This window comes from Coptis chinensis, chromosome 9 (assembly GCF_015680905.1).
Source record: "Coptis chinensis isolate HL-2020 chromosome 9, ASM1568090v1, whole genome shotgun sequence".
Classification (NCBI taxonomy): Eukaryota; Viridiplantae; Streptophyta; class Magnoliopsida; order Ranunculales; family Ranunculaceae; genus Coptis; species Coptis chinensis.
In genome coordinates this window covers 50,990,790-51,006,787 of record NC_141464.1, presented here as the reverse complement: position 1 = coordinate 51,006,787, position 15,998 = coordinate 50,990,790, and the positions used below count along the sequence as shown (strand labels likewise).

Here is a 15,998-nt window from a genome sequence, read left to right as displayed (position 1 = left end):
TTTTCCAAAAGCGTAAGTATCCAAACGTATGATGGAGAGCTGTGCGTCAACACTAAAGAGTGTGCTGCACAGTCCATACGGTATTCTAAAATGACAACATGCAGTGATGCACACTCCTTAGGAATGTCTGACAAACTCTCTATCAAACTTGAAATTTATTGTGATTTCGGTACATTGATGAATGAAAAAGAGAGATTGCATGTGTGTGGATAAGAACTGTCCTAACTCCTAAGTCCTAACTGATTGTTATATTTCTGATTGAATTTATGAACAAAATACCAAACATCCAACATCATCTCATTGTCACAAACTCACACCTACAAACACACTAACAATTGTCAGTCAGTCTTACACATAACACCTTTTACCTTCTCTCCCAAGTAAGAAACAACTGAAAAAGAAAAACAATGTTAAAAGTTAGAAACCATTAAAAACAATTAATGAAAAAAGAAATGTGCAGTTTACATAGAAATTCACACATAAAAAGATAAGAAGTTAATAACAGAGAAACAAAGTGAAGGTGAAGTAGTAGTAGTAGTAGTAGTGACAGAAAGAAGAAAAAGGGAGAGAGACAGAAGTAAGATTAAGAGAGAAAGAGAAAAAAAAATGGTGGGCTCAGGTGGATCAGATAGAAGCAAAGAAGCTGTTGGGATGATGGCCCTTCATGAGGCTCTTAGAACCATCTGTCTCAATTCAGACTGGACTTACTCCGTTTTCTGGACCATTCGTCCCCGCCCGTACTTACCCAACACACACACCCTACACAGACACACTTTCTTTTCTCCACTTCTCTGTTTCTGCACTGTTTTCTCTGTTTCTACTCTTATGTAGTTGTCTTATTGGTTTTTTGCAGAAGAAGTAGAGGTGGTACTGGTTGCAAGGTTGGTGAAGATAATGGCAGCTTGTAAGTATAGTTCTGTTCACTTTCATGCAAGAAAAGAAAACGGAGGAGGGGAGAGCTTGTAAGCATTGATGAAGGTTTTAAGGATTCTGAAATTTTGATTTCTTGAACAGGATGTTGATGTGGGAAGATGGGTTTTGCAAAGGAAGAGTAGCAGAATGTTTGGAAGATATTGATGGTGAAGATCCAGTTAGAAAAGCTTTCAGTAAAATGTCTATTCAGTTATACAATTATGGAGAAGGGTGGGTAGGTGCTTTTCTTGATTTTTTTTTTATGAAAAAAATAAGTAATCAAGTTTTTGTGAATATATGATTTTAATTTGGTTATTTCAAACAGGTTGATGGGAAAAGTAGCTTCTGATAAATGTCACAAGTGGGTTTTCAAAGAACTCAATAATGATTGTGAACCAAATATCTCTAACTACTGGCAGAGTTCATTTGATGCTGTATGTAATGAGAATCCCAGACATTATTTTGCATGAAAATATGAGTTTTTGCAACTTATGATATTGTTAGGATTATGGAATCATTTTGACTACTTATTTTGCAGATTCCTTCTGAATGGACTGACCAGTTCAACTCTGGTATTCAGGTATGGAAGAGTGAATTAATGTTTGATTTGGAATATATGCAGAGTTGTTTCTTTGTAAGTTAAGTTAGATTCTTGTTTATCTTTCTTTTTTTCAATTTAACAGACCATTGCTGTCATTCAAGCTGGCCATGGTCTTTTACAACTGGGTTCCTGCCAGATTGTAAGTTTTTTTCAGGCTTTCAGCAGGTTTAGTTGATGCTTTAGTATGATTTGCTTGTTTATACTGCCAAGAATATTTCATTTCTTGGGACTTATTTAGTCCTTGAATCCTCTTCAGATACCAGAAGACTTGCACTTTGTACTTAGAATGAGGCATACCTTTGAATCTCTTGGATACCAATCTGGTTTCTATTTATCCCAGCTTTTCTCTTCCACTAGAAATACTTCCACTTCCTCTACACCTTTGAAGCAATCGATTGGACCAAGTCGTCCTCCTGCTCCTATTTTCAATTGGAGCCAAAGACCACTTCCGTCTTCGACTTCTGTTATTGGTTCTCCGAATTTCCATAGCTCTGCGAGACTTGGATTACCACAAGGCAAAGATGAGGCCCATCTTTTTCTCCACCCCATTTCAAATGATGCACAAATGAGCGACATGATTGCTGATCATGACGCGGACATCAAATGGCCTAACGGGTTATCCTTCTTCAATGCTCTCACTGCCAGGACAGACGAGGCAAAGCTTCTATTTGGGTCTGAGAGCTTAGGAAACAAACCAAGCCAACAAAACCATCCACTTGGTCTTGGAGGGGACAATTCTACTTTGGCCATGAACTATTGTGGCAATCCGGAAGAGTCTAAATCCATCTCAGAAACATCAAATACGCTAGGCCATCATGGAAACCACAATGAAAATAGTGGTAATGAAAATGTCAATGACTATTTGAGTTTGGAAAGTCATACAAACAATGTCAGGAAGATGGAAAATAAATTTAAAAGGAGCTTCACATTGCCTGCCAGAATGGCTTCATCTTCCACTTTGGATCATCATCAACACCAGCCAGTTGACTATAGTAGCACTGAAGGTGGAATTTACTCTGATATCATGGAGACCTTCTTAGAGTGATTTGATAAACTTTTGTAAGAGAGATAAAGGATGGCAGATTGTACGTATTCGCAAACTTGTTTTGCTTTCTTCTGCTGATGACATTCCTCTACTTCTTTCAATGTCATTTAACTTCATGTTTATCTCTCTTTTAGTTTTCTCAGCTGCTATTCATTTCTTTTCATGCAAAATCTAATTAAGATACTTTTGACATTTATTTGTTCTACCAAGCTTGAAGTTATGAATTATAATCTGAAAGTTCACTTCAGAATGTTCAATTCATTTCCATCAAAATTCGACTTCACTTGGGAATCTCTAGGAATATTTCTACATCAATCATGGATAACGATCGAGACATTGTGTGGAGATACATGACTATGAGATAAATGTATAGTAGTATAGAATTCTCAGCAGTTAACTAGTGTAGCGTCGCAAAGTTGCAAACTATGAGCAACTTTCTTTCAACAACCTGGAAATCAGATAAATTTGATCTTCTCAATATTCTGGAACAAAATTCTTCTCGGCGTCAATTGTGATTTTCTTCGTAATATATATGATCTTCCCTTCCTGAACAAAAGATGAGCAATACATCTAACATACCACGACTTGGTTCAAATGAAGTTTATGTGGTAAGGTTTAGCAGACTCAGACACTCCGTAAAATGTAATGCAAACTGGTAGAATGAAGTGGATAAATCCCAAAAACAAAATTGAAGTTCCCAGTTGATCCTCGTATCCTAAAAGAGCACGTACGTATAAAACCTTAAATTTTGCTTACCATTTTTTTTTAAGAAAGGAGTAAGATTGATGATCTTACACAGAATTGCTTTGTGGACAAAGATATCTTTCACATTTCAATGCAACCACTTTTGGTCCCAACAAAAAATATTTTATTGGATCAGTATAATATCCACTGTTCTAAAAATCCATCTAGGCAACCAACTCGCCTAAGCCCAAGTCGTTTAAAAAATCGGTGGACCGACTAGGCGGGTCTAGGCAGACCGATTAGGCGGCCTCTAGGCGGTCCAGTCATTTTTTTTTGAATGATTAAATGTCGAAAATTAAAGGCCCATGTAGGATTAAGATTTGAATGAGTTTAAAAGACTAAAGTCTAATGTAAATTATATATCACTATAACAAAGAGTATGTTTTTATATGAAGTTGATATTCTTCAACTATTACGCATTTTTGTAATAAGTATCTTTGTTTGTATTTATTTTTTGAATTATGGTAAATGATTTTCTTCATTTTTTATAGTATAGGTGTGTATTATTATATATATTAGGAAAAAAACCGCCTAGTGCCTAGCCTGTCTAGGCATTGCCTAGAAAGCCTAGGCACTAGGCATTCTCCCAACACCCGATTACCGCCTAGTGTTTTTTAGAACACTGATAATATCTGATGTTATCAATGTCATCTAGAAAAAAAAATCTTTGCCTAAAATGTTCTTATGATGTTGATGAATGGATGATCTGAAATTCATTGTATTTGTTGCAATGCTGATCGATTAGGTAAAATATCAATCCGGTAAATCTTTCTGTACGGACGAAATAACCTCACAAATCACTTTGTAACTCATTTTTATGTTCTATAATATGAAGGGGAGCTAGGCCTTTTATTTTAGTTTTGGGAGTCATTCTTTTCATTTATCAGTGGGTATCATAATCCTTGACCTCATTGCTGGAATTGTGCATCTCATATTCATTGGCATTATACACTCTTTACAATATATATTATATTATTATGTACATGCTAATTCGTCAAGCATGTTTCTTCATGGGATACCTTTTTTTTTTTCGATATCACTTCATGGAATACCTACGGTGCACATATATATATATATCTATCAAGAGGAAAATAATGTAAGGTTACATCAGAGGATTGTGTGGCCACCGTTTCTACTTCAATGCTGTCTATTTTTCTTCTTTTCAAAGATTTGATTCATCATACATTCATACTTATTGTGTAACTTAATGTCAAAGATAGCAACATGAATATTCAGTGAACAAATCGGGGTTATTGGTACGACTTGTAGGATTTTTCTTGTTTTTTTAATGTGGCATGTCTGGTAGATACGATAATTTATCAATGATATTAGGTGCAAAAGGATAGCATAGTTTTTTAACTGATATTCTGATGAAAATTTGTTTTTGACTTTTCTCAACTTTATTGTATTAGTATTCCTGAACTATAGATGCAAGGCTTTAGGCTTGGTCATTGAACTAGAAAAGTTATTCTGGATATTGTAGAAGTATCAAATGTGGTTGAAAAACCAGTTTTAAGTATCTGATGTACTGGTAACTAGATATATACAGAGATAGTAGTTGTAGAATGGCAAATATTCATTGAGTGAGATTTAGAAGCAGTTACATAACCTATCTATGTTTATCTCTTAGAAGCATCTTCTTTTATCGATCAGTTAAAAGGGCTAGCAAGTATATTCCGTTTTAATGTTCTGTACCAACTACCAAGTTCAGCATGGTCCCCAGGTTTGAACCTCTGATTGACAAACCCATAAAAAGAGTGAGAGCTGAGAGCATCAGGTTCTTATGCATGATCGAATGCATCATTTATATGATTGATGTTCCTTAAATGTTCATTATGTAATTATACTGATGTTCCTTAAATGTTCATTGTGTAATTACTCATGGTGGGTGCTAGTCCATTGTGTAACTACTCATATGGTGGTTGCTAGTCCATTCTAGTGTTTTGGCTAAAATTGAGTCATTCAGTCTCTTCAAAGAAGGGTTTATTCTAATTGAAGGGTCTACAGAGAGGTAGGTACATGGACATACCTATCTTTTCAATTAGGAACCCAGGCCCTGGACCAGATACATGTTTTTTTCTTACACATACGAACATGATCTACGTACACTTCAGAAGTTCAAACAATAATGACGATGGCTTGGGTAGTCGCAGACGTGCCAAATTTCCTTTTATATCATTTACAAATAAAATAAGGTATAGGAAACGCACAGTACATTCTAAAGAGGAATCCTAGTCTTTGGTCCAGGTTTCATTAGAGCCAATGAAGGGTTCCTTTGGCTACTCTTCGGGGACGATGGCAGCCTTCAAGCCTCAAGTCCATCCTGGTCTACTGTCACCAATCTTCTTAGGCGCCGGCGGCCATTCATAATTTCTTCAGGCTTATATTCCACTTAATAGCCAATGTGTAGGAACAGTGCTAGCAGTCATGTAATAACTGTACAGTTCCCCCACGGAACATTTGTTCTACCACCTAACAGAGGAGCTAGCTGCAGCCTACGATTATAACTCGAATTCATGTGGACATTTTATGTCGTTATCCCTGGCGGTATTAAATTGTTAGCTGAACAACTTCTAAAATACATTATGTCAAGGGATGATAGGTCCCTGGTCTGTAATTCTCTAAAATAACAAGTGCCATACTGGCTATCAAATTAAAGAAAGTAAACGCTGCAACCTCAAATCACATTCATCTGAACATTCTTAGTAGTCAAATCTTTTGTGGACTAGATTCTTACTACGATGCGAAAATGGTATTGCCTTAAGTAGTCAAACACCAGGAGTGGCCTAAATTTCAGATCATATTTCCTGGTGTCTTTTCAAAAAGATGATTTGATTCAAAAGCCCATCATCATGGTGCAAAATATTTCTTAGTTCAGGCTGGCAAGGGATGCTTATTGGCTGAAATTTTAGTTAAGATGTGTTACCGACTATCACTGCAAACTTTTGGACCTTTTAAGCATAACTGTTTTGTTATTCTCTTGTGATACTTGCGCATTAGTAAATGTAGGGAAGTTATATATACTCTAGCAGTCTTGAAAAAGGTAGTTTTTTTTGCACCCCTTAAGATTTAAGGTAATATTAATGGCCTAATAGGTCTATTTTAAAAAAAAATTAATTAATTTGGTAACTGATTCTTTTGTATTGAATGAATGACTTGATTATGTGATGTAGGATTACTAGCTAGCCTCTCTTTCTTGCCATAATTTTTTCTATTTGTGCTAAGATTATTATTTTCAAATTAGAATTAGGGTTAATTCGATTTTGGCCCCACTATTAATAGAGTATTCAGCGTTTGGCTCCTATAAGTTGCGTAATTCGTTTTTGGCTCCAGTTCTGTCAGTTGACTTGGTCAGCTTTAACTGCTCCGTAGCATATTTTCAAAATGGCAATTTTACCCTTCACGTGAGTTGCACGTGAACCTCTTAAATACTAGTTTCATAAAATTTCGATTTTGAAATCCAATACAAATTTTATTTCGATGATATCGATTTAAAAGTCCACGTGGCAAGTATCTATATTACAAACATTGACGGCTTGGATTAAAATGTTTGGGGATTTTACATATCACGAGATCACTCCCCTTCTAATCACTATTCACCTTCTGATTACTCCCCTCCATTTGCACTGCCACCGCCTCCAACGACTTGGACACCGGCGTCACCACCTCCAACGATTTGGGTGCTAGTGTCACCGCCTCCGCCTAGTAAGAATCAGTCACCAACGTCCCCTCCAGTCCACAACCATGCGCCAGGAAAGCCTGGTTCAGCACCTCCTTCTCCTACTGGGAGTTCACCTCTTCCACCAACACATTATCATCACAGAACTCCACCACCATCAGCTAATCCTCCTACCAATTTTCCAACCCCATCACCATGGAAGGGTACTAGTACACCACTTCCAATTACAAACTATCAGCATCATACGCTGCCTCCACCTCCTCCATATTAAAATTTCAATCTATTTCTCTCCCGACGGCCGACACTAGCTGAATCAAGGGAAAAGAGGTCTTATAGATGGTGAGGTTTCCCTAGACGCATTAGACACTAGCTGAATCAAGGGAAAAGAAAGAAAGATGGTTAGCTTTTACTGTTGAAATTTTTTATTGAGAAACAATAGCTGTTGTGATAATATCTTACTCTGACTTCCTGTGAAACTTGAAAGATCTTGCTGTAACATCTTGTTATGAATTTGTTTTTGTCATTTTCCATTATATATCTCCTGGTTTTATTTCATATCCTTTGTAAATTCAAATTTTTATGTTTAGTTACATTACATATGCAATATCTAATTTTTGACTTCATATATATCCAACTCGAGTTGTTGTCTTTAGAGTTCAGTACATGTTCCCTACTAGGTTCTGATAGTAAGTCAAACCGAAACTACCTCGCACTGGATCTCTATCCTGTTCTTTAGCAACCAGTCCTACTGTTGGTTGATATGCTAAATGCCTAAATCTAACTTGTTTTTTAGGAATCCCTCGAGTCTCTGCTCCTTTGCTGTGTAGATCCTTAACTGAATCAGTATTTGATGATTTCAATCTGCTCATGGTTAGTGACTGAGCGGGGTGGTTGCTGATCGAGCCAGCTTAGGCAAGTCGAGTCCTCTGGCCAAAATTGAACAAGTCGGCTAGTCACTAATAACCCTTGGATCCCAACCGTTGGATTTGGACACGTGTCATTCGTTTTTGTTAAAAAAAACAAAAATCACGTGTGCCACGCGTGAGGGGTAAAGTTGTCATTTTGAAATTATGAGGACCAAAAGCTACGGAGCAGTTAAAGCTGACCAAGTCAACTGACAGAACTGGAGCCAAAAACGAATTACGCAACTTACAGGAGCCAAACGCTGAATACCTATTAAAAGTGGGGCCAAAATCGAATAAACCCTTAGAATTATTACTTATTAGATTTATTTTCTATTTAGAGTTTAATTAGCTTTAGATGTCTAGGTTAGATTTAGAAGTCTAGTTTCCTTGTTAATCAAGTATGATTGTATGACTTATCTATATAAATATGCCATTGTAGTTTAGTTTATTAATTCAATTATCAATTATCAAACTATGAAATCTTCAAAACCTATATAATTTTCTCCCTCAACTTCTACAATTCTTCTATTCAATCTTCTTCCTCCTTAAATCTATTCTCCCTTTTGAAAATCTCTACATCTTTTCTCCTAAATCTTTGCTTATTCCGCATCAATTGGTATCAAGAGCCTCACTTTTTAGATTTTCATCTAGAAAGTGATCCACCATAGACCACCATTTCCGCAAACCACCAAAAAAAAATCTCTCTCAATGGCTGAATTTGTTACAAATGAAGAATTCAACAAGTTCAAATTAAACCTTCATTAAAAGTTTGAAGCTTTTGATACAAAATTTGGAGCTTTGGAGACAAGACTCATAATTATGTTCAAAGAAGTATTTCCTAACTCTAGCGATTTTGCAAAACCCAACCCTAAAGCCATGAGATCGTCGACCCTAAATCTAAGCAAAAGATTTCCTCCCAAACCCAATATTAACCCATATATTATCTACACCACCTCCTAAATTTTTTAACTTGGAAACCCCAATTTCACGTCCAACCCAACTTCCACCAACACCCACCTACAATCCTCAAGAAGTTGAAATTGTGAGAGAAGAATATGTCGTTTCGTATGTTAATTCTCCATTACAGGTTACCAAAAATGATCCACATATTATGTATGAAGATCCCAACTTTTGAAGTCTACAACTTGGACAAAAAAATGAGATTTTTCAAAAGATAGAGTTTTTTCTTGAAAGTGAGTGCACATCAACTTTTATCTTCCCAACTTATGAAGATCCGTTTGCATTGTTCTTTTCCCAATGGTTACATGTTATTCGAAGAAGCGCAAGAAAGATCATAAGAAGTGTCGTCGAAAGAAATTCGTTGAAAGTTCGTTTGAAACTTCTTTTAGACATGTGTTTATTTCAAGCAAAATACTATGAAAATTTCATCCAAGAAGTCGAAAAAAACATTGGAAAGATTGTGAAAATATTGTTTCTAATTATATATATAGTCCGGATCTTAGAAGTATATATATATAGTCCGGATCTTAGAAGTACATACTTATTTTAAGTTAAAATAATTAAGTACGTAAGTAAAACTTCACCTATAAAATAAATTCAAACCCAATTTTTGGTAAATATCATCTACTCACCATAAAGACCATCTCCACAAAATTTTAGCTAATTTGGAAACATTTAACTTAGATAATTTTTTTTGTCATTTTTAAAAAGAAATCTAATGGTCCAGAAAATATTGTTTTTGCAATCATCTTTTGCCTAGGTTAGAGATTTCCAAATGAGTTGAAATTTTGTAGAGATAATGTTTATGGTGAGTAGATGATATCCACAAAAAATTGGGTTTGAATTCATTTTTTAGGTAAAGTTTTACTTACGTACTTATTTTAACTTAATTGGGTTGGCTACCTTGATGACAGCTTATCTTGCCAGCCCGTTACATCTGTTTGATCCCATCTAATCCAATGGCCAGATCACACACCCAAACAACTAAAGAATAGAACGGTGGGTATAATGGTCATTTTTATTTTTTATTCATAAAAAAAATAAAAAAACCCCAACAAAACACCCGAGACTTTTCATCTTCCTCACTCATTCTCTATAGAGAAACCCACACTGGTTTCTTCTTCACAAAAAGATACCTGACTCTTCAATTGGAGCTCATTCTCTTTCTTCTTCACAAAAAATCACCATACTATTTTTTTAAGAAAAAATTATTGATATGGGTACTGAACTATAGTGGATTTTACATTATGGGTGTTGTATGATTTTTTTTGCAAAATAGGGTACCGTAGATTTCAAATATTGCTAAAATGGGTACCATCTATGTATACTGTGAAGTATGTATACATATTTGATGATTTGGCAAGCATAATACGTACACATGGCAACTCAGTCTCCACGTAAGTAGCGCATGCACGAAGCACGTGAGTCTTCATCTAAAATTTCTAAATGAGAAATGAAGGACGCATGCTCTTACTCACGTGAGTCTTCAAGAACTTTGCTTTCTTAAAGTCCCTGATGTTGATCTCCCTCCAAAATCCGTAACTTCACAAACCCTTGTTTGAAGAAATTCAAGTGTTCTTTTGGAAATTCTTGTTGAAAGAAAACCTAGTTTAACTATCTAAACAAGTAATTAAGTTATATTATTATTACTTTTCTTTGTGTTTCATTTCGATATTTGTATAGAATATGGCCTATAATGATATAATATTATTGGTGGTTCTTTATTTGTATAGATTTGATATAATAATATTTGTTCTTTATTTTATTTGAAATCATTTTTATTTCATTTTTAGTGGAAACTAATCAGGAAAGTATGATGATAGAATTCCACCATTCCGGGAGATTTAAAACCTCACAAATGCTAAATTACAGTGGTATAATAGAGTATGTCACAAAGCTGGACTTTGATAGGATTTCTTATTTTGAACTTTTGGGGATAGTGAAGAATGATTTGAATATCCATAATTTATCTAACATGTATTGGGCACCTCACAGTAGAGTTTTGCAGAATAATATCCACCAAATCCTTAGTGACAAAGAGATAATTGAGATGGTTGAGTATGCTAAAAGAACATATGTAGTTGAGGTGTATATTGAACACAATGAAGTTGTGTCCCAATGCCCTGCTATAAAAGAGGATTTGAGTAGTGATGAATCTGAGACTGTAGTAGAACTTGAGGATGAATCTGATCAGTCTGATGCTACTAGTTTAGATCATTTAAGTGATGTGGATGAAGAATTGCTTGAAGTAAGAACACAAGAGTTGGTTAGTATGAAGAAGAAGAAGAAGAAGTCAAAAGTAATTGAGGATGTTAATGACAATTTGGATGGCAATGTGAATATTGAGGATGTTCCAACTGATGGAGGTGGTCCAAGTATTGAGGGATTGGCACTAATGGTGGATGGAAATGAAACTGATTATGCTAGTAGTGATGATCATGATAGTCCTGAGGTTAATAGTGAAGAGGATGAGATCATGCCTAGGTTGGCAGCTAGAAATAGGAACAAGTTCTCAATATTTAATACTAAGACTAAGATATATAAAGAAGATTCAGTTTGAAGTTGGGATGAGGTTTGGTCATAGAAATAAACTGAAAGGTGCTTTGAAAGATTATGTTGTTGCTAGCAGGTGCCCAGTTAAGTGGTATATCAACAAAGCAAGTAGGATGCAAGCAAGATGCTACCCAGAAGGTGGTGAATGTCCTTGAAGATTGTGGGCTAGTCATATGCAGAATGAAGAAAGTTTCCAAATCAAGACACTTGTTAATGTGCATAACTGTTCAAGTAACTTGAACAGTAGGCTTGCTAACTCTCAGTGGTTGGCTAAAGATTATAATGATAGAATCATTAGTACTCCAGGTTGGACGTTAAGTGATTTCAAGTTTGAAGTAGTGTTGAAAACTTACAAGTTTAATGTATTAGAAAAAATGTGCTTCAGGGCTAAGAGAAAGTGTATGGGAGACAATGAAAATAATTTGATTGAGATATATTCCAAAATTAGGAACTATGGTTTTGAAATATTAAAGAGGAATCCAGGGAGTACAGTGAGAATAGATATAGATGAAGTTGTAGGATTAGCTCAACCTATTTTTAAGAGAATAAGCATTTGTTTTGATGCCTGTAAGAAGGGTTGGGTGGAAGGTTGCAGACTTGTTATAGGTCTAGATGGTTGCTTTTTAAAGGGGTACTGCAAAGGGTAACTTCTTACTACAGTTGGGAGGGATGGCAATGATCAAATGTTTCCCATTGCTTGGGCTGTTGTTGAAGCTAAGAATGCAAGCAGTTGGAGATAGTTTCTTGATTTGTTGATTGATATAACACCCCATGTTTTTATTTAATATTTTCCTAGTACAATAAATAATAAGAATAATAAGAAGAGATAAAATAAAATAAAAGGATAAATATTAGAAATAGATAAGGTAAAGAGGATAAACCCCATTTCCTATTTGAAGGGGTGTTTTTGAAAAAAATGGTGTTTACACAGGAGTTTACACGGACAGTTTTAAAACAGGGAGAGAGAGAGAGAGAGTTTTACATAGAGTGGAAAAATGAGAGAATGGCGAATATTATTGTGATTGTTTTCTGACGATTGTTACGTGGCGTTTTTCGTTCTCAATTTTATATTCATTTATGTCGCTCGTAAACACAACAGATGTGAGTAGTTATATTTTTAAATCTATTTCACTGAAGCTACGGGTACTGTCAGAGTTTTGTTTCCGTTCAGTATATTTTTGTTATGCTTAATGTCGATACCTTTTCATCCTGTCGAATTTGTTAAATGAGTTAGATGTCATTTATATTAATTTGCTTAATTAGTAAAAACTCTGGAAGTTTATTTGTTGAAATTGTTGGAACTGTTCGAACTCTGGAGGTTGTTAATGGCGGCTAAAGCCCCAAAGGAAAGAATTGTCCTGTAAATTATGTTTGAACTTGTGTATATAGTATTAATTTGGTTGATTGTGGATTGTTTTGTTTGGGGGGCTGTCGAAGCTTTGAAAAAGGCTGTAATGGCGTCAAGACCAATTGGTGAGGAGTGAGGATGTTTGGGGTTTGATTAAAGTTAGGTTTTTGGTGGAGATCAAAAGTGGAAACCAATTGGTGGTAGTTGGAGGTTGGCAGTGGTGCGGGTGAAGCTTTGACAGACGTTAATGGTGGTCGAGATCTAGATTTGAGGAGAGATCTCGACAGTTGATAAAAGGGTGTGGTGTGTTAATTAAATGTTGTTGGTTTTTTATGGGGATTAATTTCGGTTGGTTTTTGTATGGTGGTGTGTGGAGGTTTGCGGTGGCCAGATGCAAGCTGGTCTGATAGAGGAGATGACCGTGAGGGGTATCCAGTACTCCCACGTGCAGTTTTAGTTAAGTTGTAGCCGGATATCTTAGTGGGGCTTGGGATTTAGACTTGTTTTGTTTGGGCCAAAAAGAATTTATTCTGTTGTTTTGTATGGGCCGAACCCATTAGTTGATTTGGGCCAGTTTATTTTCTTTTGTTTTTGGGTTTAATCTATTTATTGATCCATAAGTAGCTTGGTCCACCTGTATCCCATTTCATATACGCTTGCTGCCTTGTCTCTGCCGCGAACTGGGATAATTAATGAACCATCATCTATAGACTTTGCACATGACATGATCAATTCGGCTAGAAAGAGATTTTTTTCCCAAATTTAAAGAACAGGCTGAAGTGTTTATGGGCTGGGTTAAGACTTAAGTTATTTAACAGAGTCAGGCTAGCCAAGTTGGTTTAGAAGTTATGATTTCACTGTTTAGTTAATGGGTTATGGGATGAGTTTTGGATTAACTGATTTTGGGAAATAACCCTTTGACTGTTGAGTATCGGGCTTGACCCTTGACCAGAGTTGACTTTGACTAGTTGACCAGAGTTGACTTTTAACTCGGATGATAATTTGGTCTATTAGGATAGGTCTAGGGCTATTAGCATGTTTGGCTTTAGGCTAATACATTTCTATATATACGTGTGTACATGTATTAACTACTATATGATATTTCAGTCTTTTATGATATACGACATTATGACACTTAGACATCATAAAAATTAATAACGAGTGAATAATGAAATACGAACAAGATACTTCTCTTTATGTGGAAAGAATATAAGACATACAATTCAATAATGTTGCCATGACCTTAACTATGAACCATGGTTGACCATGAGTTTGTTGACCATGAAAATGATATGTTGACTGTCGACTTTGACTGTTGGCTTTGACTGTTGACCGTTGACTTTTTGAATGTTGACTTTTCAAACTTTTGACATATTGAATTTTGTGGACAAATCTAATAATCGGATGTTGTTGAAACTTGTATAAACATATTTGTAATTATCTAATAAAGATTTGACGTGGTTTTATGCAATTATATATATTAGCATTGATGAACTTTGATTTTGACTATGTGGCTGATAAGAACTACGAAGGCTTGATTCCAATCTTAAAAGATTTGGATATGTAGGCAGCTTTGAGCAAAAGTGCAACCACTACACTATATTATATATTATATATTAGTTGTTAGTTATTGTTATAATTAACTATATGTGTACAATATTAGTACTTAATTGTATACGTGATTGTGGTAGTTTAAAATGTATTCACGAGGCATTTAACTAATACGTTATTCCTGATCGAACCTTTTGATATTTATGATTTATATAATGGATAATGAGGCAAGTTGATTGGTTATTGTGTTTAGAATCTTTATTAATGATTCTATTGTTGGAGACGATGTTTATCTTATAATATAATGAAAATATTATAATAAATGATAACTTTTGAGTATTAAAATCTAGTATAAAAATGTCCGTGAAAATTTAATGTGTCGCCCACATCTTTAGATCTCTCCACGCCTCTGTGATGAAAAGAAATGTTTATAACTAATGATGTCATGTGAAAAGCCGCCTTAGAGAGGAACTCAGGCATTCGCCTTGTGGGTGGGCTGTATTCCTTGAATGTACGGGAATGTAGGTGGGTATTCCTTGAATGTGGTAGGAATGATCCAAGGTATTCATTGAATGTGCCATGAATGACCTGTTAGTGTTATGATAGGCATTCCTTGAATGTGGCGGGAATGACCTAAGGTATTCATTGAATGTGCCATGAATGACTTGTTAGTATTATGATGGGTATTCCTTGAATGTGGTGGGAATGACCTAAGGTATTCATTGAATGTGCCATGAATGACCTGATATTTTGTTATGCCCAAAGGAGGCTTTGTGATTATGTGTATGAAAAGCCCAGAGATGGCTATGACTCACAAGTTATGAGTTTACAAGATGAAAGTATGTTTCCTGGAGGCGATATCCCGCTTTGGATATATGTCTTGTAGTGGTACTCGGTGTGAGTGAGGCACACGGATATGTGTGATTTGGCAAATATGTGTAGTGCAAATCGTGGAGTAGGAACTAAAGGTTGGGCTGTGTCTTTTAATAAATGAGTCAACGAGATAGTTAATAAGTAAAGTAAAATATTGATTCTACGTGTGATGGAGTTATTGCATATGATGTATATGATTTCTTATGAGAAATATATACGTGGTTTGTATGAGTTTATACTCACAAGGGATGAATGTACTCCTTGGTTGTAATATTTCCCTGTTCTCATAAATAGACGAGTGGTTTTTAAGTAAAAGTATATGAATTGTGTGATGTTATGGAGGTGAAGTGTAACTGTGAATAATATTAGTAAATGATTGCGATTTCTATGTGACTGCGAAATGACTATAACTTGATATGTTATTACGAAAATATTAATGACTTGTGATAGTCTGAGATTTATGGTTATGCACGCAGAAACTTTATGATGTAATGATGTCATATGAATGACTACCCTTGATATAGGTATTATGATAAGTGGTATTCCCCGAATATGCGGGACGAACCAGGTTATATCAATTAGACTTAAATGTCTTAAATGAGGTTTGGTTATGAATGAAAATTTGACTGACTGAGATAAATCATTTTATAACTCTGTTTTGTAGGAGGGTAGGATCTATTAATCTTTTCTACAGGGACGTAAATATCCTACTCTAAGACGATGTGTTGGCTTAAAGGTAAGGTATACCAAACTCATATTTAATTAGGTTATCCTATGTGCATTTAATAAATGGAATATAAGTGGTATTTATGTTGTGAGTTATTTTG

At 35.3% G+C, this 15,998-nt stretch overlaps 1 protein-coding gene and 1 long non-coding RNA gene across 3 annotated transcripts; one reads left to right on the top strand and one right to left on the bottom strand.

The window, feature by feature from the left end:
- Positions 1-107: 107 nt before the first annotated feature.
- Positions 108-2,678, top strand: LOC147476543 (protein RICE SALT SENSITIVE 3-like). 2 transcript variants are annotated; one of them, XM_086582059.1, is made up of 7 exons: positions 108-737; positions 854-904; positions 1,015-1,143; positions 1,238-1,346; positions 1,451-1,492; positions 1,596-1,652; positions 1,770-2,678. In XM_086582059.1, exons 1-7 carry the CDS (start codon positions 607-609, stop codon positions 2,556-2,558), a joined length of 1,308 nt encoding a protein of 435 aa, XP_086438185.1. In that variant the 5' UTR covers positions 108-606; the 3' UTR covers positions 2,559-2,678. The 2 variants fall into 2 exon arrangements, with proteins under 2 accessions (XP_086438185.1, XP_086438186.1); XM_086582060.1 differs by having other exon boundaries at positions 124-737; positions 1,015-1,147.
- Positions 2,679-6,753: 4,075 nt separating this feature from the next.
- On the bottom strand, positions 6,754-8,184 carry LOC147476542 (uncharacterized). The gene is made up of 2 exons (XR_015208511.1): positions 7,441-8,184; positions 6,754-7,351 (listed from the first exon to the last, which is right to left on the bottom strand). It is a non-coding gene; the product is annotated as an uncharacterized LOC147476542 (long non-coding RNA).
- Between the last annotated feature and the right edge of the window lie 7,814 nt (positions 8,185-15,998).